At 40.2% G+C, this 23581-nt stretch overlaps 1 protein-coding gene across 1 annotated transcript in view; it reads left to right on the top strand.

The window, feature by feature from the left end:
* Nucleotides 1–5770: 5770 nt before the first annotated feature.
* The window catches only part of slc25a26 (solute carrier family 25 member 26), an 87189-nt gene continuing 69378 nt past the window's right edge, over nt 5771–23581 (top strand). The window contains exons 1-5 of the mRNA XM_041783109.1: nt 5771–5925; nt 7442–7598; nt 8535–8653; nt 16410–16514; nt 19644–19691. Of these exons, the coding sequence (XP_041639043.1) occupies nt 5893–5925; nt 7442–7598; nt 8535–8653; nt 16410–16514; nt 19644–19691 (462 nt within the window). The 5' untranslated portion in view covers nt 5771–5892. The remainder of the gene's footprint in view (nt 5926–7441; nt 7599–8534; nt 8654–16409; nt 16515–19643; nt 19692–23581) is intronic.

The following is a 23581-nucleotide window of genomic DNA, read 5'->3' as shown; positions in this document are numbered from 1 at the left end:
TTTACAAAAAAATAAAAAATAAAATAAAAATAGTAAAGCACATTATTATTTCTTGATTATTATGTCAAATTATAGTTATTTACTTGCATTCCTGAACAGAAAAATGAGTTTTAGTTGTTGAATGTTGTGCTTGATTAATTTCTGACTTCTCAGAGAAGCCCTGTGAGCCGGCTCACATTTGGGTGAACTCAGTTTGAAATTCCTCATTCCTGTTCAAAATGGTAAAACGTGGAGAGCTCAGTGAAAATGAAAGAGTCTGCATTAAAGCACTTTATGATGCTGGATGCTGGCAATAAGACATAAAGTGTTCTTACAGTGTGGTCAAGTATGCTTTTGAGTAAATTGCCGAGACTGGTACTTACAAAATGTGCCAAGGAAGAGGCAGGAAAGGAAAGTTAACTGAAGCAGATGTCAGACACCTCAAGATTTGAAGTACAAGACACAGAAGGAAGACCACTGCTGATCTTCAGGCAGAGATGAATGCTTCTAGATCAGAGTCTGAGAAAATCTCCAGAATGACGATAAGCAGACAACTGATGGAGCAAGGCTTAAAGGGAAGAATAGCTGCTAAGAAGCCATTATTGAGGCCTGCAAACATCCAGAAAGGCCTCAGATTTGCCAGGAGCACAAACACTGGACTGCTGATGACTGGAAGAAGGTATTCTGGATGGACAAGTCCAAATTTGAACTCTTGGGTCAGCATTATCGTGTTTATGTCCGCAGAAAAGCTGGAGAACGTTTTGATGCCATATGCATTGCACCCACAGTGAAACACGGTGGAGATTCCATTATGGTATGGGGTTCCATTTGTGGATACGGAAAATTAGTGAAAATTGACGGTATCATGAACAAGAACGTCTACCACAACATCTTAGTGCATCATGGAATCCCTTCTAGACTGAATCTGATTGGTCGTGGGTTCATATACCAACAAGAAAATGACCCCAAGCATACTTCAAAGCTGTGCAGAGATTATTAGACCAAGAAAAAGGAATCTCGAGTACTGGAACTGATGGACTGGCCAAGTCAAAGTCCAGATTTGAATCCTATTGAGCAAATTTGGGATTTAGTAGATTCAAAGATTGGTGGCTCAAAAGTTTCATCTAAAAGCAAGTCTGTGGGAACAGCTAGAAACTATTTGGAACTGAATAACAAAAGAGACTGTGGAAAAGTACATAAAAACAATGCCAGCAAGAATGCAAGCTGTTATCAAGGCCAAAGGAAGCCATACAAAATATGAAGCTTTTTGGTTATTATGTGTGAAAAAAGGACTATTTAGTTATTTCAGTTTGTTATTTGCCAAATAAATAACAATAACATTTTTAGTTTTAAACAAGTTTTTGAAAGATTTCTAAAATATTGATGTTTTCTTGTTTTTATGACAGGTGGTCCAATTAATTTGTGGAGAGCTCGCTGAAAATGAAAGGGTCCGCATTAAAGCACTTCATGATGCTGGATTTGTCTCTGAGACAGGTGGTCTAATAAATTTGTTAAGCACTGTATATATATGACAAAATAAAGACAAAGATCAAGGGATGTTCACTACTATTCTTTTATTTAAGAGAACCCTAACCCTTTTTTAAGAATTTCAATAAGTGCCCAATAAAGGGTTGAACTTTAGGCTCAACTTTGTTCAACCTTGTGTTTCTGTGATTTATAAAGAGATTAAAAAGTGGACCTGGAATGAAATCAACACAAAGATTAATGTAGCCCCAGCATTGTGAGTATAAAGTGTCAGTAATTTTCAAAGCTTTGTTCCCAGTGAGTTTCTCAGAGGGCTGAAGGAAGTCTTGACAGCTGATGCCTCTGTTGTGGCGGCTGCCTCCGGACAGCTTTAACACAGAGCTGATTACACACGTCCTGACCAATCGAAGGCCATCAGAGTTCAACCTGTGTGACAACCCTCTCTCCTCAGCTCACCTGCTCTCACTGGGACAACCACAACAGAATCCATCAGTGTGCATTGTGGCCAAATTGATCGTTGCGATCAATATCAACCAGTGAATCCATCGGCACTGCTGCTGCTGCAGCTGCAGAGAAGGAGACATCTGGAGGAGCGCTTTGCCTTGTCTGTGATCCATCCATCTTTGGGCAGGAGCTAGGCATGGGATCAATATGCTACAGGCAGCTCATATTTCACCACTGGCCCATATGGGATGAGAGGGCAGAGGGGGAGAAAGGGGAAGGGGTAGATGGGATGAGGACGTGTCTTTGTGGGGCTCTTGGGGTGCAATAGAGAGAGCAGCAGAAACAGGTGATATGAATGCAGGCAAAGGTGAGAAAGGAGAGAGAAGTTTTGGGTGTGACGTAGGAGTCAATAGTGCAGCAGAGGCTTATACACTACATAGACGGCAGCACAGCCTGACAGCTTGTCGATTCAGTGAATTTATAATGAATGTTCTTTTATTCTCCTCTTTCTCCCTAACCTTTCTTTTCTCCTCTCCTCCCTCCTTCCACTCCTCCTGTCACCTTCCTCTCCTCTCCTCTCCTACCTGTCACAGCCTCATGTAGCCTATCATCCTGAGAGTAAAAACAGTGCTATATGAAAGGCGCTTAGTCGCATTTCCCCCTGCCCCTGCTGTTGCAGTGTCCTAATGATGCAAATGTTAGGCCAGCTAATGAGCAGGAGTTATGTTTGCGATGAAGTTTAGCACGTTGCTCGACCATCCTGTCTCATGAATAATATCACCATGTCACACTCAAGATGTGTGTTCCTCTCAGCTCACAAATAATGACCATTACAGATGGTGCTTTCTCTGGAAAAAAAAAGGCCATTGTTGGTTCATAACAGTGTCCAAAGGGCCTTTAAAATGAAGGTAATGAAAATTCATTTGAAGATAAGCAATCTGCCCTGTCTGGAGTCACACTCACATGGTGCAAAAACAAACATACAAGCAGAAAAGATGTCGAAAAACTTTCTCACCTGTGCTAACGCATGACTTTTCGACCCTGAGTTCATTCTAGCTGTCACAAAACACATGCTTTAAAAGAGAGAGCAACCACCAGTTGTTGGCTCTGTGTTATTACATTAACACTTATGGCTGCTTGCATTTCTCTCCCTCCTCTCTTCATGCCTTAATCCAGTGCGATTTTGCCCTTCAGTGTTTCAAAGACAGCCTGCAGGCTAGAATTGCCCTTTGCTGACTTGCGGCTGACAGTGAATAAGTTCCCTCTCTCGTCTCCTCCCTTTTATCTCTGAGATCATACTCAGAGTGGGTCAAGATCAATGGTGCTCCCTGCAAATCTGCCCAGACTCTGGGTGCTTCTCATTGACCTTACACAGGGGTAACTTCACTCCTACTCTCATCCAGCCAGCTTAAACATTCACTTCTATGGAGAGATTTGCCTACCCCCTCGTAGGGCTCTCATTGGTGCAGACCAATTTATGCTCTATTAACATTCTTTGGCTCACACTTTAAGCTTTACTCCTGACACGTATATCAGGTTGAAGTGAATGGAGGAAACATAAGGTGAAGTGCACGAGCAGCTTGTAAGTTTAAAAAGGTAAAAAGTACTCCATCACTTCTGCAGAGGTAAATGAATCTTTCAGAAGCAGTAAGTCAAACTTCTTTCTTTCGACACAAGCTCTAGATTAAACTTAAAGAGGTTACAATCTCATAGAAAACTAATTCTGGGTGATTTGGTCTTGATAATTAACTGTAAGGTTCACAAATAATCCATTAAGATTTATGGGAATACAGCACATAGTGCACAATTGACAAAAAGCCCCAATACCCAAGGATGTACATCGACAGGGTGATAAATGGCTCCACATGACAGAACAGACAGGACTCTGGACACTGCAAACTTTTCCACAACAGATGAGAGAAGAAAAAATCAATTTCAGGTATGGCATAGAATTAATGAGCTTTATTGACTTAACTGAGAGACAAAGTCTTCCTTAGAGATGGCCTGCATGTAGAAGCAGAATAGCAGTGCTGCAATAAATAACCATCCTACATGCAGAGGAGTTAAACAAAACTAAAACAGACCACAGCAGCAGAGAATGCCAACAGAAAATGTGCAGTGCTGATAAAAAGTACATACCCAGTTGGATGTTTTACCCTTTTGTTGATATAATTTGGCTTTTTTGGCAAAAAATGTTTAATGTCAAAGTGAAAGCAGATTTGAACAAAGAAATGTCATTGGAAATTAAGTTACTGCACAAATATTCACCCCCTTTAAGTCAGTATTTAGTACAGTCACCATTGGCTGCAATCACAGCTCTGAGTCTGTGTGGATAGGTTTCAGTCAGGCTTGCACATCTGGACACTGCAATTTTACTCCATTCTTTTTTTTTGCAAAGCTGCTCAAGCTCAGTCAGGTTGCACGGAGACAGGACGTGAGCAGCACTTGTAAAGTCCAGCCACAAATTCTCTATTGGATTGAGGTCTGGGCTTTGACTCAGCCACTCCAGAACATTCACCTTGTTATCTTTAAATCATTTCTGTGTGGATTTTGCTTCAATTCATTGTCTTACTAGAATATAAATCTTTTCTCATGCTGTAGTTCTCTTGCAGACTGATTAAGATTGTCCTCAAGGATTTTCCACATATATTGCCACATTCATGTTACCCTCTACCTTTATAAGCCATCCAGGACTGGTGGACTGGGATGGTGATGTGTTTTCACCAATTGTGAGACTATGAGCACCAACTGGCTGTTGAATATGGTCAGTCACTTACATATTTTTAATTGGCATTTGTAGAAATCTGTATTCACTTTAACATAAAAGAGTTTTTTTTGTGTATTTAGTAGTCAAAAAGCCGAATTGTATATACTATGGTTAATTTATAAAATCAATAAAATGGTAAAACATCCAATAAGGAGAATACTTTTTATAGGCACTATAAATTTTGTACTCTGTGCCTGAAGCGCCTCACTGAGACATTAAAAATGTGAGATGCAGAGGCTAAGTGATGTTGTTGCCATCCGCAGGCATAATACAGATCAAGACAGCAGCCCGGTGCAGATCCAGCTGGGGCTCACATCCAAAGGGATCCCTGTGAGACCCGCTTCAACAAGATGGATGACGGGCACAGAGCTTCAAACTGGGCGCACTCAGCCCAGACATCATTGGGTCCGGGCTGAATAAAGAGGTGGCGGCCTCTCGCCTGCTCTTCTCTAATAGGAGGCGCTGCCTGGCTGACAGCAGCCCATAAATAACCCAGTCGGCGTGTCACTGGAAAAGAACAAACTCACCTGAGCACACTCACTCAGTGGGATCGGGAAGGAGAGGGGAGACTTTAGAGGTAAAGTCATGAAAGGATTATTAAAGTGTGTGTGAAGGAAGGTCAAACGAGATTTATATTTCTTTTATACGTCATTTTGTCACACTGACAATGTGTTCTGTCAGTTCATGACTCAATAACATCATATTTGTGGTCAGCGTAAAAGCCCATGATAAATTTATGGCAACTTTTGCACCATATGAAGAACTGCAACATTTTACGCACAACAAAATCTATTATTCTCTTCCTGTTGTACTTTCCTCCTGGCATATTCTGTCCTTCTTTTAATGCTGTTGAGAAATCATTGAAAGGCATTTGAAGGCGAATATTCTCGACAGTTTTCATAACAGGATTGTGAAACACTACAACTAAGAATAATTTGGTTCATTTCCATATATTTTGTGTACTTTTCTGTTGAAAAACGAATTAAAACTTAGGATTTTTATGTGCATTTCTCCTTACAGAGTGAAGTGTCTAATCTACTCGCTCCAGTAACGTGCAGCGTCACGCGTCATACGTCATGACGTACACGGAAGCGGTTCAACCAAGATGGCAGCGTCCTTGACAGGCATGTTTTGATTCCTGTTGAGTGTCGAACATGCTAAACAGTTGTAATTTCACGAGCTGCAGGACTGACAGGAGGTGATCCTGAGAGCGGAGGATGGAGAGACGAGAGTTTGTAGCGTCCTTGGTGGTAAGGCGGCAATTTTGTTTAAAATAACTGCGTTTCTTATTGTTGCCGTTAACTGTTATGAAATGTGTACACCTTTAATATTAAACTGCGTCTGTTGCTTGTGTTTAAGACGGTAAAACATGAGCTTAAGTCGTAGATATGACCTGTTTGTGTTAGTCGTATACACGGCATGAATATGCCCGCTTAATATAATGCAAGTCAAGCCAAATACAAGGATGGGTAAACAACTGTGTAACCTCACAGCTAAATATCTCTAGTTTTCTCAGCTCGTGATGTATTACAACAAACAACAAATAAACAAAATAAAAGCGACAAAAAGATACAAAGATGTCTGACATTCAGAGAGTTTTTTAGTCTACATACTGTCACTACTAAACAGTTAAAGTAAAAGTGTCACAGTTATATAGGTTTTCGCTGAAACTACAGAATCAGGTCTGTTTTGCCAAAAAAGTCACTTAAGATAAGAGCAGGAACGGCTGTCTGGCACGAGCCAGGGGGTGGGGCGGCCTTTCTTAAGAAAGATCAAAGAGACTGATATAACCCTTTGATCAAAGGGCCACAACGCTTTAAATTTTGTGTAAACGATATTTATAGAAGAAATGATACAGGACGATATTTAAGCAGTACAGGCCAGTCAATGGATTTGGATGATGAGGAGTAATACTAGCTGGAGGCAAAAATAAAGGCTGTTGAAACCCCTTAACTTCTCCTGTTTGTTATTTTTTCATAAACTGCTCTTTTCTCTCTTTCTCGGGCATATTTTAATGGATTAGGGCCTTGGTTCCCAACCTGGGGTCCGGGACCCTCTTAGAGGTGTGCCAGAGATCTTGGGGGGGCGCGAGGCTCTGTCTGCCCTGAGGTTGTTAAAATTAGATTTGCACTTATTAACAGCAATCAGGGTATAGCTCGCATAAATAGTTCATGCAATGGTTTTGCGTAAAATAATTTGTGTTTAGGGCCACCTTGTTGGATTTACTAAAAAAAAAAAAATAGCTATATGTTAATTTTGGCCACAAACTATCACTATTTTTTGTGTCAGTTCTGGGGTGGCTCAAGTTTTCTTAGATACAAGTGGGGGGGCTTAGAGGAAAACAGGTTGGGAACCACTGGATGAGGGATTTCCTCGCTTATCACCGATCATTTTTGTCTGGCACAAGTATCTGGTGTTCTGTTGAACAGAGTTAAAAGCAGGTTGCTTGGCGAGACCTTGGTCTGGGGTGGGTGCAGGGCAGTACATGACAGTGTCATCAGCCAAAAATTAAAAATTTGCCGTTATAACATTCTGATCAATATATAGAATGAACACGAACAAGCTTGATGCATAGCTGTTACTACTAACAAGTTAAACAATTCAAGTATTCAAAAATCACGACTGTTGTGTTTACAGCATGTTGCTCTGTCCCAAATGAAAAAAACCAATGAATATAGGCTTAAGTAAAATGTCTGAATAGATCTCCCACCACTGGGGTCACAGAGTGTATAGAACCCCACGAAACCTCACTGATTGTTTCTGCAGGCAGGAGGCTGTGCTGGGATGTGTGTGGACCTGACCCTCTTCCCCCTGGACACCATTAAGACAAGACTGCAGAGTCAGCAGGGCTTCTACAAGGCAGGGGGCTTCAGGGGCATCTACGCTGGAGTCCCATCTGCTGCTGTTGGCTCCTTCCCCAACGGTAAGACACTCATTGTGATGACCGGAAAAGTGTTCTTATGAAGCCCTCAAGTGGAGTATTGTTTTTAGTTGATGCTCTCCCTGAGGCATGTGAGAACCAAACAAACAAGGCCCCCTTTGTTTTGAAATCATGTGCAGGGTGGAACCATGGATATACCCATCACTTCAGTGTCCAGTTCGACACAGCTTGAAGCAAACTTTTTTGGCAATATAGAACAAGTTCTGGACAGGAAATAACAATGGTTTCATCATTGTGATGTATTTTAAAGATTTAAATTGCTTCGCTTTTAATTTTTTGTTTTTGCATTTAGAAGCCCAGTTATTGTTAAAGATAATCCATAATGCTGCTTCTCCAACATGCAGGAGCTTTGTCCAACTTTGCTTTGTGCACATGAGCAGAGCCTCAAGGCCTGCCTCTAGCAGTGATTGTTGTAATCATGACTCTGCCTTTGCACAATTTTTGTTTTTCCTTTAAAGCCATAAGAGCATGGAATTATCTCCCAACCAATCTGAAACTATGCACAGCACTTTCCCAAGAGTCATATACAAAATTTTAAGAAATCAGTAAATATCAGCGTATTGGATATTGATAAAAATCCAATTCGGTCATCCCTAAAAACTGGCTTGAGACTACCCTGTAAAGCAAGAAGCTTATTGTATAATGACCATTCAAGCATATAGTCAAATAGTGTTTAGTTTTTCATGTTATTGCCACAGTTTGCTTAGAAACTTACTGGTTAAATTTGTTTGACTAATATGAGTTCAAACTCTGAATGAGTCACTCTTAACTTTCAGAGCTTTTCCCCTGTTGTACTCACATACACACACCAACACTCACACCTCAGTTTCTCCCCTGTCAGTGGTAGTGAGGGATATTAATTGCTGTATGCTGGTTGACTAATGGGCCTTAAATGGCTGCGGTTCTGCTTGGTTTCAGCCGCTGCTTTCTTTGTCACCTACGACTGCACAAAGTCCCTTCTCGGTGCTGGAGGAGCGCTAGCAGCACAACACGTGGCACCTGTCACTCACATGCTGGCCGCCTCTCTGGGAGAAATAGTAAGTCTGCCTACCCTTCGTTTTCCCAACTTTTCACTCTTCTCATCAGGATTTACACTCCTCCTCTCCTTTGCCAGTAATCCTTTGATAGGTGTTTATTCATGTTTGCCTAATTCCATCTCAGTCGCTGCTTAAAACACTTGTTGGTGCCCTTCCATGCACTCACTCCCTCTTTGTTTACTTCCCTGCTCTGTTTGTCCCAAATGAACACCACCGGCATGTCTGTTATTGCCTTTTTAATTTCACAGGCCACTATGCAAGAGGGCAGCAGGGGAGGAGGTGAAGTATGTGTTTTTGGCTTGGGACTCCAGAGTCCAGCTGGTTGAGTTAAAGGAGCCTCCTCAGGACTGCCCCAGCATTTCCCCCACTAGCTGAGTAAATAAGATCTCATTACTGCCTATTGACTCATCTACTTTCCCAGCTCCGGCCCCAAGACTCTGCCAATTGAGTCTGGGGAATTCAGGCTTGAAACCAACAAGGAATGGTGCAATTTCCTCGGCCCATCCTCTCCAAATCACTCACAGGGAACCAGAGAGTCTGAGCCATATGGGGGCTGGCGTATTTACATTGGTATGAATAGGAGGTAGAGGGATGGGGGTATGGAAAGAGGGATGCCCCCCTGCCACACCATCATAGCCTCCTGTAAAATACTCAGTTTTCAGTATTCATGGCTTTTGGATGGATGTGATTTAGCCAAGTTTTGCATGTTTATGAAATAGGATTATTCCACTTGGATGGGTCTTACTTGAGTTTATGTGAGTCTTGGTGTCTCAATGTTTATAGAATGACATGTATCACTTTTATATTAGCAAAATATGCAGATTAGTGAGAGATTTGTATCATTGTTTGCCATGATAGTCGTATTATTTACACAGAAATTTAAGGAGTATATTGTAAAAATCAGTGCACTTTTCTTCTTTTTGTGTTTGGTGAAAGCCATGTGAGGGTAAAAGGTGAACCCAAGGTTGCAGCTACCTTTAACCCCTTCCCCGCTGTTCTGGATTTAAGCACATCAAAGGCATAAAATCCTCGGAGTGGAGTTGAGCGGAGCAGGGGCGGTATCCCACTGCATTCTGGCAACTGGAAACGTCTTGTTCAAAGCGAGTAATCTTCAGGCTTAGCCATGAAAGGCCTACTCTAGTGTTGCACAGAGTGCTGTGCAGGGTCTAAACGCCTGCACTATGATGCAACCACTGATTCATATGATTCTTTTTCTCCTCAGGCTTTGCTAATGATTTGTAATTAAAAGTTATTGCACCGGAGTGCTCACATAAGCTTGACTAAGTTCTGGCCAAGAGGGTGCATAAACTTGTTAAGTGTAGTGCTAAAACATTTTATTGATTAATGGATTAGTTTATTCAGCATAATTATCTGCTTTTTTCTGCAACAACTACCCATTAGAGTACTTCTCTAGAGTCTGAAAGAAGGCAACAGTCTCCTCTTTCATCTACAGTGTAGCTGTAAAGGCTTTATTTGCTTATTCTCCCATTTGAATTGTATTTATTTGGAGTTACTTTGCAGTTAAATTTCCTTTTTTGGCACCATTAAATCTCTACTCCATCAATCTTTTATCATCAGTTTTGCAACTTATCTGTTATGTTTAGCAGGGTAGCTGGTTTCAGTGTGTTAGTCTGTTGCTCATCCTCTTCAGACCACACAAACATAGCATGATCTAAATGCAGTGTCACCACCCATGATAAAATGTCAGGCCCGAATATGAAAGTCAGGAACGAAAAATACTCTTGTATTGTGACATAATCAGTGATGCAACCTATGACCCTGGTTCAACAAGACTGGCCAGAATTTTTCTTGCATCTCCCACCTACACACTGACCTGACATCAGAGAAGGGAAATTAATCCAGTTTCTACTTTAATCATGATGTTGGCTTCCAACAAGTATAAAAACAAGCTAATTAAGATAAAACTGTTACTGTGCTGCTTAATGAGTTGCACTCATTTTGCCAATTTACTATAAATTTAAAGTGCCCTCGGTAATATATGAAACCATTCTGGTTTGACCAGTTGGACCTAAATCAATGCAAAATGACTTTTTCATGCCTTTATCAGAGAGCAATAGGCCAGTGGATAGAACCAGAAACAGGGATGAGAGAGTGGGGAATGACATGCTGGGAAAGAGCCTCAGGCTGTACTTCAACCTGAGCTGCCCACGCACATGAGGTGCGACCTAACCACTAGGCCATCTGCACCCCTATGCAAAATAACTTGAAGAATTTGCTGCCTCTCACTGCAAAACAAGAAACTTATTTAGGCACTGAAGTTCAAACATAAAGTGCTTTATACATTTTGATTCCGATATCAACCAGAATAACTGTGATTACAATTTTTTGCCATAATTGAGCAGCTCTAGTCGACATGTACCCTGACGCTGACCAGTAAGTTATGTGAATAACTGTATTTAGCATGGCTTACTGGGCTTTTCTTGACATAAGGGCTAGGAAATCACAGTTTAGATCAGATCGCAATATCTCCTACTGCAGTTTTCAAATCATAAATGTTAATATTGTGTAATATCTCTTTGACCTGACAAATGTTTGAAAACACCAGTTTAATAAATATTTGAGGCAGAGAATGTGTTAATGTGATGCTCTACATATCGTGCAAACGGTGTCCCTTTTTTTCAAGAATAATTGTCAAAAAATCCTACTTTTCTTGTTGTTCAGCCTAAGTATAATCTACCAAATATTTAGTTCATTATAAAACATAATGGTGTGTTTGTTTGTTGGGGAATTTAAAAATAGTGGCATAATAAATCGCAATATTGGGGAAAAAATGTTAATTAGTGTATTTTCCCAAATTGTTCAGCCTTACTTGGCGTCACGTTTAGGGATAATCCTCAGCAAGTTATTATGCATTCACTTAAATCCAAATATAATTGTGTTTACACATCTAGTCTTAAGTCAAATGAATATTCTGAAAACCGTTTATATTGTAACAGAATGTGGCTTGTGTTAGCAGTGCTAGCACCACTGGCTTTTGATCCTCTTTGCATGTTAATGTTCACTTTCCTTTGGTGAATATTGTCACAGAATGCTTTGGCTGTTTGTGAGTAAAACATGACACAGCCTCTGGACAACTTTACCCCTTTTTCTGGATCAAAATAGTTCTGAACCACACCGTTCCTGCGAGATCCCATCGATGCTATAATCTGATATAAACATCAGCTAACTGCTATGGTGCTAAGGCAGTAGTCTCTAATGAACAAATCCAAAACCTGCGAGTGGAAAGCGGCTACATCACAGTTTAGACATAGAGATGGGTGTCGTTTGGGTTTTTTTCTGATACCAGTGCTAAATCGATACTTATTATACGGTGCCGGTGCCTTAAAGGTGCCTGAATCGATACTTTTGAGGGAGAAAAGTGTGTTGAAAGTCAGCAGGATAATCAAAGCTGTCTGGGTATCGTAAATGATTAGCAGAAATATCTTATAAGATGCCAGTCAAACATGGGATAAGATAATGAAACCAGTTTAACTAACAACAATCACATACATTCTATAACCTATTTATTGACTTTAATTTGGGGTGGCAGAGCATTGAAATGAAGTATCAACATCTGTGTTGTAGTTTGGTCCAGTAAGTACCAGATGTGTTGGTGCTGGATTTCGATACTCATCCCTAATTAGACAGAGTGTTTGTCAGAGATTGTGGGCTTGAAATTATTAAAAAAATTTAAAAGATTATTTTGACTCACTTAAATTTCTGCTGCCAAATACAGAGGGATTTGACTTTAACCGATTAGCCAGCTAATGGCGTCCCACATTATATTCTGTTTCAAAAAGAGCCAATCCGTATGCCCTCTTTTATGAGATATTTTTCAGCATGCAAGTCTGATATTACACATAGCGCTTCTGTTGTAGCCATGATTGACACTTCTTTACCCACTTCTCCAAAGACCTATGACCTTGCACCCAATTGCAAAAACAGCAGAAAATGCCATGAATGCAGAGGATGATGACTGGTCAGATCACACCTGTAGTGTTGGCCAAGACAGGAACAGGACAGAATTTTGTTGTGTAGTCTTACGTAACCTGGTGCCATTGCAACAGACAAATAAAGATGAATAATACAAAACAAGATAAAAGAAAAATTAACCGAATAAATGAATAAATCATGTAGCCTGATCTAGCCATAGCTTATCTCTTATTTTGGCTGGTATAGTGGGGCAAGGGATCTCGAAGCAGGAAGAAGCAGCTTTCTATTTATCTCTTGTCTGATTATCCCATCTCCTCTCTCTATGAGCACAAAATCTTCTCCACAGGTGTCCATTGAGTTTTAACCAACTTTTTTCCCTACACAGCATTCACAACAGAAGCTTTACAACTTATTGCCTTGCTAATCCCATCCCCGGAGTCTCCTTCTGTGGATGATGTGCTCGACTTGGCACCAACTTTCTGGAGTGTATTATCATTGTACTAGAGGGAGTTATAGCTCAGAATTAATTCTGTGTAAAGTATGAGATGGGAATTTAAAAAGAGAACACTTAAACACACTGTAGTCTTTTTACAGTCTTAACAGTTAAGACTTCTGTCTGACGCCAATTAAAGGGAAGAAGAAAACAAGACCAGACTAAGATCCTTTGCTTCATTTTCAATTACAGGAGTTGTAATCTAAAAGTGCAGAAATAAAGGTTAAATATTTTAAAGCTGTTAGATGGAGTTTTTTGAAGTGTCATAACTAATGTTCTCTTCATACTATACCCACTTAGAGCCTTGTGTTACATGTTAACAGAAAGAATTGCCAACAGACTGCAGGGACAGACATGCAGACAGACATGACTGTAGACAGGCCTAGAGAGGTTCAGGGCAATGAGAGAAATCCCCCCATCCTGAAGTGTCTCAGTGTTTGTGTGACTGCAGTGTTGGGGACGCTCCTATAAAGAATGTGTAAGCTGATGGCGTCTGTCAGGCTCTAGCAGGCTGTTATCCAGCCATTAGATCAGATTTATCTTCATTCCCATTCGCCCGACGTCTGCCCTGAAAGCTCATTTGTCAAGGCCAGGCGGCGGGCTTCTACCGCATCTATACCCCCCCCCCCCCCCCCCCCCCCAGCACCATCACCATCTCAACACCACACGTCCAGGAGAGGATGTACTGGAAAATTCAGGGTGACATGACAAGATAGGGGGACAGCGAGAAGAAAGGTGCAAGAGGGAGGAGTTTTGGGGGTAGAAACTGGCAGCCACTTAATTTGGCACTGAGAAATAATCCATGCATCGCCTTAGAGGAGCGCCATGCTCTGTGATTTATTGGCTGTTGTTTCAAATTTAGAGACACAGCGTTCTCATCTCTTCCATTTCTTTATGACCTTTTTTTTTTACTTTGCTCCTTTACTTATCTTCCTTACTCCAATCTTTTTGTGTTGTACTATAATATATTTCCAGGGAATGCAATGTAGATTTGTGTGACCTTTACATGTCTAAGTGCACCACTAATCATGCATTGATAATATGTGATAACGTGAGGTTAAAGTTAGGGATATGTTCTGATATGCAGCACTTTTTCTTTGGCTTTGTTGCTTCATAACTTGCTGATAAATCCAAATAATCCAACAAGTGCTTTTGCTTTTCTCACCTGTTGTCCAAACCCTTCCCTGCTTGACCGCCTTGTCCTAATGACCGTGAGGGCTAAACATAATGTGCCAAAGGAAGAGAGGAAGCTGGGATGTAGTGATTCAATCTGCAGATTGATTCACCAGCTATGCTGATAATGTGCTGCAAGTCTCTGCTAATTTCCTATTCCTTACTGCGGTCTGCCTATGATTGAGCGCCAGCATCTTACCTTGTTGTTGGAGGCCAGTGCTGGAAATTGAATACACGCTCCGTCATTTGGATTAACAACAACAGGCCGAGGAAAACTGAGGGGCTCCAATCACACGCAGGCAGCCTCCTAATTAACGCTGCTTGACAAACCCAACAGCTTGTATATAAAGATGAATGGGACAGGAATTTAAAAGCCTGCCAATGGGTTTCTAAGAAGTGTACATGCTCAGAGAATGAAGGGCAAGCAGAGAAAAGTGAATATGCTTCTTCGAAGTGACAGGATTTCTTGGGGGATTAAGTCTTCCATTCTTTGTTTCCGGTCGTCTTCGAATATCTGAGCGCCAACTTTTTCAAGCACCAGCCCTTTTAGATATCACACCCTGATTCATCACCATTATCCCCCTGTTTTCTGCTGTTTTTTGAGGTCTAAAATGGCCTCAGAAGTTGCACACTCCATCCTCTCTCCACTCAACACCATTCTTCCCAACCCTAGTCGAGCAAATTACTCCCAAATAAACAATGTCCCTAATTTATTTGGTATAATCTCTGGCTCATTCTGCCTTCCCCTCTGCAGTGACAGGAGAGGAAAGGCCGTCTCAACTCCAGGCCCCACATCCAATTACGTCAGTAATTACTTGTCATCGCCACTTTCTTTCTATTTAGCTGCCTTAGTCTGGTCCTTTGGAGAATTGGTTCGGGGAAAACATGATGTACAATGTATTATAAATGGTTACTTGACCAAAGGGAGGGCAAATGAGATCTGTGAGATGGATGCAGCTGGCTGAGTTATCACAGGGAGGTGATGGGGGGAGTATTTGGCCACTTGGTGGTACTGTTGCACCGTGGTTCAGTTAAAGCTAGACTGTGGACACAGCGCTCACCTGAAATACCAATGATATTGGTGCTGAATTCTTCATAGACACACTGTCAAGTCTTTTGTATTTGCTCTTATGCACAAAGAATGAGATTTATCTGCTCATTGGGCATTGGAACAAGCCACACAAATCACAATGTGAAGTTCAAAACGTAGCTGAGAATCCGTCTTTATAATAATCCATGGTTATAGAGATTTAAACCCAAATCTTTGTCCGTGCAGAATCTCATGAAATATCCAGTTTTCCAATCAGTCTAAATTCAAATGACATTTTCTGCTCCTCGTGTATTCATGTTCTTTGTCATTAGGTTTTGATAGTGTCTAGTGGTGAAGATGACAGAAAGGATGAGTGGTGTACAGACAGAAGTGACTTCTGGGTAGTCTTGAGCACACAAATAGTGCCCTATCCTCTAGAGTCCGTCTACTCTTGAAACTTCTCCCCATCTAAAATGTGAAATCACCAGATAACTGAGCTCCAAAAAGGATGAATTATACCTGTAATGCAGTGACTCCATCACTCTTTCCTCTCAGCCCACATCAGGGAACTATGGTGAGGGTGGCACCGGAGGACTGGCATCTGTATGCCCAGGAGGAGTCACAGCAGGAGGGGTGTCTCACCAATCGCTCTGTAAGATTGCTCGCCGTTAGCCGGCATTTCCGCCCTGGTGCAGGATAAATGGAAAAGCAAGTCGCCAGGTGGGCAGCTGTGCCTGCCTGCCTGCCTTTAGGGCTATGGGAGTTATGAAGCATAAATATTCATGTCTAACTTCACGAGCTGTTGGCAGTCCATATTTTTGTTGACATATGGTGGATGGGTTGGAACTTGTAGCTGGAAGTGTGGTCGCTGAGGTGTGTGAATCTCCTGGAGTGTTAATGGAAAGAGCTTGTCTTTTTGGCACAGATATACAGTTGACCTGATGACCTTTTTATCTGTTACATTGGTGACATATCTGTTCTGTGTTTTGGTTGTGTTAATCAGCAGACTGACTAAAGTACTTGTTATTCCAGCTTGGTCTAAGTGTTCTTACTAAGTCGTGTCATTTCATGGCTATATGCCACATTACTAACATTCTTGTGTCACTGATGTCCCCTCCATCCTCTAGGTGGCGTGTCTGATCCGGGTGCCCACAGAGGTGGTCAAACAGAGGACCCAAGCTTCTCCGTCTTCCACTACCTATCACATGCTGCTGACCACTCTCAAAGAAGAGGTACACAGAAACAAAACACTGATTTAAATATTGAATTTGACTTCCTAAAACGTTGATTTTTTAGTTGGTGGTGTTAGTCACCATTGACTGATTGTAAAGCTTTTAAGACACTGAGCTGGCCATGTTAACTGTGTGGAAGTTACACGCAAGTTATAAACAAGGAATTTTTACTTGGAAATGCTTTCAGGTACTCAAAAAGGCTAAAGTTTGGGATATGTTCAAAAAGACTTGATGCAAATGTGCACAATCATGTCAGACAGCCAAAGAGGTTAGCAATGAGATTTCAATGTTTTGTGCTCATGTTAGGGCATAAAGAAATATCATGACAGGCTCGAGCTAGAACAGGGTATCTGCAGGGTCTGAGAGAGTATTAAAGGTTCAAAAATCAATTTACTAAAAATTAAGGCTTCAGTAAAGCTTTAAAAGGTCTTGAATGCAGGACCATAAGGTCTTCAATTTTGTCAATGTTTACAATTTTTATATTTGTCAAAAGAAGTTTTAGGCTAGTTTTTCCTGCTTTTTTTTCATTTAGTTTTGAGCAAAATTGAGATTCTAATAACCTGGCATGCCTGATGGATTTCTTTCACACATCCATCTGGAAAACCACTCAATGAGAGTGATTGGAAAACGGCAGAGCGTTTGAAAAAAACTTGGAGGGTGATTGGATGAGCATTCTGTCTGTCACATATTTATGGGCCAAAAAGAGCAACAAAACCCGTGACGTAGCTGCTACCAAGCTGCGCTCATTGAAGGAGTCAACTCCATACAGAACTACATAACGTAAACCATGGAGTGTAGACACGTCAGTACACGACTTTTGTTGTTTTTGAAAAGAAAACAACTCACTGCTGTTCTTTGTTCTTCTTTTAATGAAGAAATGTCGTCAAGTTCTGATAAAACTGGCGCTTTAGCAGCATCCACGCTAATGTCTTCCGCCATAATTGCACCGGTCTCTTGTTGCTGCTTGCTTAAGCCACTACTCAGCCGCGCCCAAAAGTATTGCCTCTCAACGCTGATTGGACCTGTCACTTTCTAACCGGGCCCAAACGGTTCTGGGCCCGGTTAGAAAACGATTCTGATGGAACTCCACCAGATCTGACATCAGTCAGTACTCTTTATGTTCAGGCCAGTCGAGCTATCAGTGCATTCTTAAAGCTCTGCTGTGTCCCTAGCTAGCAATTTAACTCTCAAATGAGTGATTTGTGCATGTAAATGATAGGTAAATGCAACTTTACTGAGAAGTGATCAGAGGAGAAGGTGTTTGAGTTGAGGCTTGGGCCAAAACTTGTTAACACTGTACTGGATTTTGCAAATAAAAAGCAGCTTTGCAGTGAAGCTTTGGCCTAATGTAATATGAATGATAGCACTGCTAGCATGTCAAAAAAGGGCTTCTTTGCATACTATAATAACAGATGCCATTTGCATTTCCATGATTTTGTTGTCATATTTTATCTTACTACCTGCAAAAAACATGCATGCTACTATGTCACATATGTAACTGGTTAGAAATTGAAAATGCAGTGGGGTCTTAAAATATATTGAAAGTGTCTTGAAAAGGGTCTTAAAATGTATTGAATGTCAAATTACCTATAGTCCAAACCCTGCTTTCTTGGGAATTACATGCACCTTGCAATAGCATAAAGTGGCCATGAATGGCAATCAAGGCTTTCAGGTAGTTACATCAAGTGCCAGACATAGTGCCGTCAAGTCAGAAAGTTAAGCTGGGATGAAAGGTTGAAATGTTGTTACCATAGCTTTGACTGGAGCATACTTACCCTAACCATGTTACTAGCACATTTTCAGATAAGTGGAATATAATTAGATGAAATCTATAAAATAAGGACAGAGACTCCAGAATGTTAAAATATATTTTTGTCAATATATGATAATTAGGTTTTTCTCTTTAAAAGATTTTTGAAGCTTTTTGTCTTGACTTCACAGGATAGATGAAGAGACACAAGAAATATAGGGAGAGAGAGTGAGGGAAGACATGCACAAAGCAGTGCCAGGATTGAGATGCAAACCGGTGCGAGTGCAAACTAAGCCAAAGCAAGTAGGGCCGGGCAGTTAATCAAAATGTAGATTAAATTGCAATATGTTCTAAGGCAATTTTCAAATCGCTGAAGGTGTGATAATTTCTTTAACCTGAAATTTGTTAAATACCTGACAGAATACCTGACACATATGCTGGTTTTTCCTGAAAATACCAGTTTAACAAATTTTGATGTAGATGTTATGCTCCTGACATCATGCAAACATTCAAGTGTCAAAGTCATTTACAATGATTTGCAAAAAAAATCCCACTTTTTCCTTGTTTTTCTTATTAAAAGTATGAAGACATAAAGCCATTGTTACCTTCAGTCATACAACATTTCATATCAAATTTGAAGTGTGTCAAAATAATGCTTTGAATAGCCTTTCAGAATTGTCGTAGTTTAATCAACCAAATATTGTTTTTGTGATATATAATGATTCATTGCTTGTTTGTTGAGAAATACACAAGATGAGGAACTTAAGGAAATAACTTCATACTAAAATGTAATATCAAAAGTTGGGAGAAAAAAAATGTAACTAGATTATTTAAAAAAAAAATCTTTCAGCCCTCGTTTGATGTAAGTTAAAATTAATTTAATAAAAACAATGTAAGAATAAAACAGAAAAGCAAAGAACATGAAGTTGAGGGTACAAGGCTTTGTCTGCTCTAAGGATGTCAAAATCAAATAATTATTAAGACAAAAACATGTTGTATTGATTGTAAAAAGTAATTTTTGTAAGAAAAATATTTGTAGATATTTTTTTCTTTTGAATTTTAGCAATGAAATAATTCAACACGAATGTTTTTTTGAGAGCAATATATCACTTTTTTCCTGGTTTGGCTCCTGGGGGGGCTCAGCTTTTCTGAAATACCAATGGGAGCAGGGCTTTAAGAAAAAAGCTTTGGCACCAATGTTTTAATGCATCGAACTTTGTCTCTTAAAGTCGTGACTTTGAAATAAAACTTGTGCTTTTAAGTAAATCTTAATGATTTCTTAAAAAAGGCATCATTTATTGCATTTATTGTGTTATTATTGTATTATTTAAATCTTGAGCATGTCTGCAGAGGTGAACTCCTTTGTTGTCTCTGAACAGGGTGTCCGAGGCTTGTACAGAGGATACGGGAGCACTGTCCTCAGAGAGGTAGGATTAATTCAAATGATTTTTATCTTCACCTGATCCTCCTTTGATCACAGCTGGTTTTTCTTCTTCGGCTGGTATTGATCACAAGCATAGATGACAGCCAATGATACCTGTTATTAAACACACTGCATGTGTGTTATTACTGTCTTTGGTCAGGGTTGGCTTCAGGAAATTGCAAATCACATGTTACAGACTGTGTGGAATTAAATCTGAAGATGTTTCTACTAAAGACAATTACTGGACTACTTAAAGACCGTGTAGTGAATTCTTTATGATTGGCTGCATGAATATTGAGGCTTTCCACTCTTCTAACTGAAGACAATTTAATTTCTCTTGGGCTTTCTTGAGGTTGGAAATATTGATTTACAGTTTTTTTGCTCACTTTCATCTCATTCAATTACTTGAGCGAGATGCTCTCCCTCCTAATAGAAGTACATCTGATTAATTAATGCAATTAGTTGTGTTATAAATGCAAAACAAAACAAGGATAAATGAGCATTGGGCTGCACTCCCTTGATGGCCACTCACCTTTCTTAATGAAAAGATGCTCCAATTCTTTGATTCATGATCTTCTGGTTAATTGCACCTGCAGTGCATGATAATACAAACTGATTGTGGCAAACGCGGCATAGATCTCTCACTTTTTGCCCTTCCCTCATGCCTAATGAGTTTCAATAGAAGTGGAAAAGAGAAAGAAAGAAGTGTATGAAGGTGACACTTGTCTTTCCATGCTTTTTTTTGGGAAGGTGGGTGAGAGCGTAATCTAGTCCCCTCTGCTGTGCTAGCCTGTACTTATTTTCTGCCTCACTAAACTGATGTTATTCACGCAAATTCCATCTGGACAGCCGGGGAAAAAAGGACAACAAGACACTGTGATTTCTCTGAGGGGCTCTGAATAAATGAATACATTTGGAGGCTGGCGCATGGCCTGTGTGCATACTAACACTGGTAGATGAAACGCAACGGTGGCGGCGGGGATTTAGGGCGCGGCAACAGCAAGGGATGCTCCGCCGTGATTGGCTTTGACGTGTGTCAGGAAGGTAATTCATTTTCTCTCGGCCTCCTTCGCTATATCCACATATCTCCTTCCTGCGACCAAGCGACCCTGTCAGGATAAGTTTGTTTATGTAGTGTGGTGTCACTCCCCTCCCCTCCATGGCCCTTTAATTGGGGGTCCTCTTTGTGCTATATACTATAAAGGGTTCAAAGGACAATTCTGATGGGCATGATATCACATTAGTCCAGGATATGGGGTCTTGCAGCTGGATCGGTGCAGCTATGGTGAAACTCCTCATAAATAGACAAGGATACTTTTATATAGAACGCTCTAAGAATGCACTGGGTTTCATTTAAAACCATATTGGGTTTATAGTCTTGCCAAACACATTAATCTTAACTTAAGCTGTCTATTCTTGTTTTAAAGAAGCTGTCAAGTTGTTTGCTGAGTTGGCACCTTTGGGTTCCTATTGAGTAGAGCGTGAAATCAGTGAGATTCACATTGTTGGGAATAAAATTGCACTTTGAAAAATTACAGTGTTCAGCTCTGGGAAAATTAGGATTTTTAAAACTAATATCTGAGACTTTTTTGTGCTATAACCTAAGCCATTTGTGTTGTTTGGTTGTTCATTTTATGCAGATTTAGTTACAGTTTAATCAAGACTATGCTGATTTCATCACTCAGTGATGCCTGTCATTTAGGCAGGATCCCCTTCTTCAAGCTGTAACTTGACTCCGAAAGCATCCTTTTTTATAGTACCTCCTTTAACCACTAGATGGCATGCTTAGATTAGCACTGCCTTGGTTGTTTGTACCTGACTTTCCCTGTTTCACTTGTCTCCCCACTCCTTTGCTCCCTCTTTTTCTTACTTTATGACATTTAGGAGCAAGACACTGCAGTGAAAATGATGCTTCTTTTATTGCAAGCCCTTTATTATTCTCTGATCTTAAGCGGAGTGAGGTGATCTTAGATTAGATCTAAACTGCTCCAATTTGAGTCTGAGTAATGAGACTAAGATGGGTTATTATATTGTAATTTAGTAATGCGGTGCTATTAAGGCAATGGAGGGATAGGTGCAAGTGAAGCTGATAGAGGCTGACACAGTTAGGAACATTGCCAGCATACGACCAAACTATCATACATTCTCTTACTTTTTCCCCTATGAAGTCTGAAAGCCACTTTGTCTACTTCCATTCTCTTCACATGTACAAGAGAAAAAAAGCACACAGACAAGAAAGGTAATTGAGTCTGAACAGTCTACCGGTGAAAATATGTTCCTCCTCTTCCTTTTACCGGTGCTATTAATGTATTTTTCTTCAGCCAGCATCTGAATCAGCCTTAAAGTTTCCCCACCCAAACAGCTGGGACCTGGCAATCTGAGGTAAAGGGTCTGGCGGTAGGAATTATGAAACACCTTTCAATCCACACCTCTGCTTCCTCTTTATCCCTCTCTTCTCCAATCCCTCGTTGATCCCTTCTCTGCTTCCTCCATCAGGCTGTAGGGAAAGACTGGCTGACTTGGGTTTTAACTGGAACCAACAGGCCAAATTACATCATTTCAGCATTGTGATTTCTGATGCTATGTCCTGGTCTGGAGAGATGTTAAGGATTTTAATGACCAGTTTCAGAGCATGTCTTTGGATGACCTTTAAGTACAGATACGTGACAATTTTAAGGAAAAACCAGCATATGTGTCAGGTTTTAGTCAGGTTTAAGGTCATCGTGAGCCTTCAGACCAGCTTTAGTGCTCCTTGTGCTTGGTGGAAAGCTCACAGTTTCTCCAAAACATATTTTCTGTGTTTTGGTGATTTTGTTTAAAGTGCAACGTCTGCCATGACTTCAGACTTCAGAGCTTTGGGATTTGAATCCTGATATTAGGGTTGCAAAATAAATCAGAATTTTGGCATTATCCAAGTATGTACATACACAAAAATGACATTGCTAAGTCTGACAGCATTACACTAATTAAGATTTATTATTATTATTATATGGGAAGATGCAGTACTTTTTCGATCTGCGTGATTTTCTTCTTCTTTTTTTGTATCCAAATATAAACCCTTTGATCCCTCGATTAGGTGTACCTGTTGAGTACTCTTTGACCCACATAGCATGTCAGCCAATCACATCGCAGAAACCAGTGCCCTCAGGCATGTTGACATGGTCAGGACCATGGGTGTCAAACCTGAGGGCCGGGGACAAATCTGGCCCATGGCACAATTATACCTGGCCAGCAAGATTATGTCATGTGTATATCATAACTGGCCCATGTGTATCAGGTATGCAGATTTTCTGCAGTATAAAAATGTAAACTTACCCTAAATGATTAAAAATATCCTTGTTGAGTCATAAAAATCAGAAAAGCAAAGAGTAAAAATAATTTATTAAAAGTCATGAATGTGGGAAAAGAAATTAATTTGTTTTCATTTCATATTTTCAATTTTGCATCTCACAATTACGATTTAAACTTATGATTTTGACTTTTTATCTCGTGATTGAATCTTTTAAATATATTATTTTGACCCTTTCTCACATTTTTACCTTTTGAGTTCACAGTTTTAAGTTTTAAGTAATATTTGACCTTTTCAACTAAAGATTTTGAATTGTGACTCAAGTTTTGACCATTTCAACTACTACCGTTGACTTTTAATCCCGTATTTTGACCTTTCAGACTTACAATTTCAAATTTTAACTCGTATTTTGACCTTTGAAACATGATTGCAACCTTCCATTTAATACATTTGCGAGGATGTGGAAAGCATTGATTAAAACAATAAATCTGTTTTTTGGAAAGTCGAGATTTTGAAAATTGAGTATCAGGATTTTTATGTTAAACTTTACTGCAATAATACCAGAGTAAAAGCTACTGTCAGAAGCTTTCATTTTCTGTTGTTTT

The sequence above is a fragment of the Cheilinus undulatus genome, linkage group 3 (assembly GCF_018320785.1).
Source record: "Cheilinus undulatus linkage group 3, ASM1832078v1, whole genome shotgun sequence".
In the NCBI taxonomy this organism is placed as follows: domain Eukaryota; kingdom Metazoa; phylum Chordata; class Actinopteri; order Labriformes; family Labridae; genus Cheilinus; species Cheilinus undulatus.
Note: the sequence above shows the minus strand (reverse complement) of the source record. Positions and strands in the feature narration are given on the sequence as shown.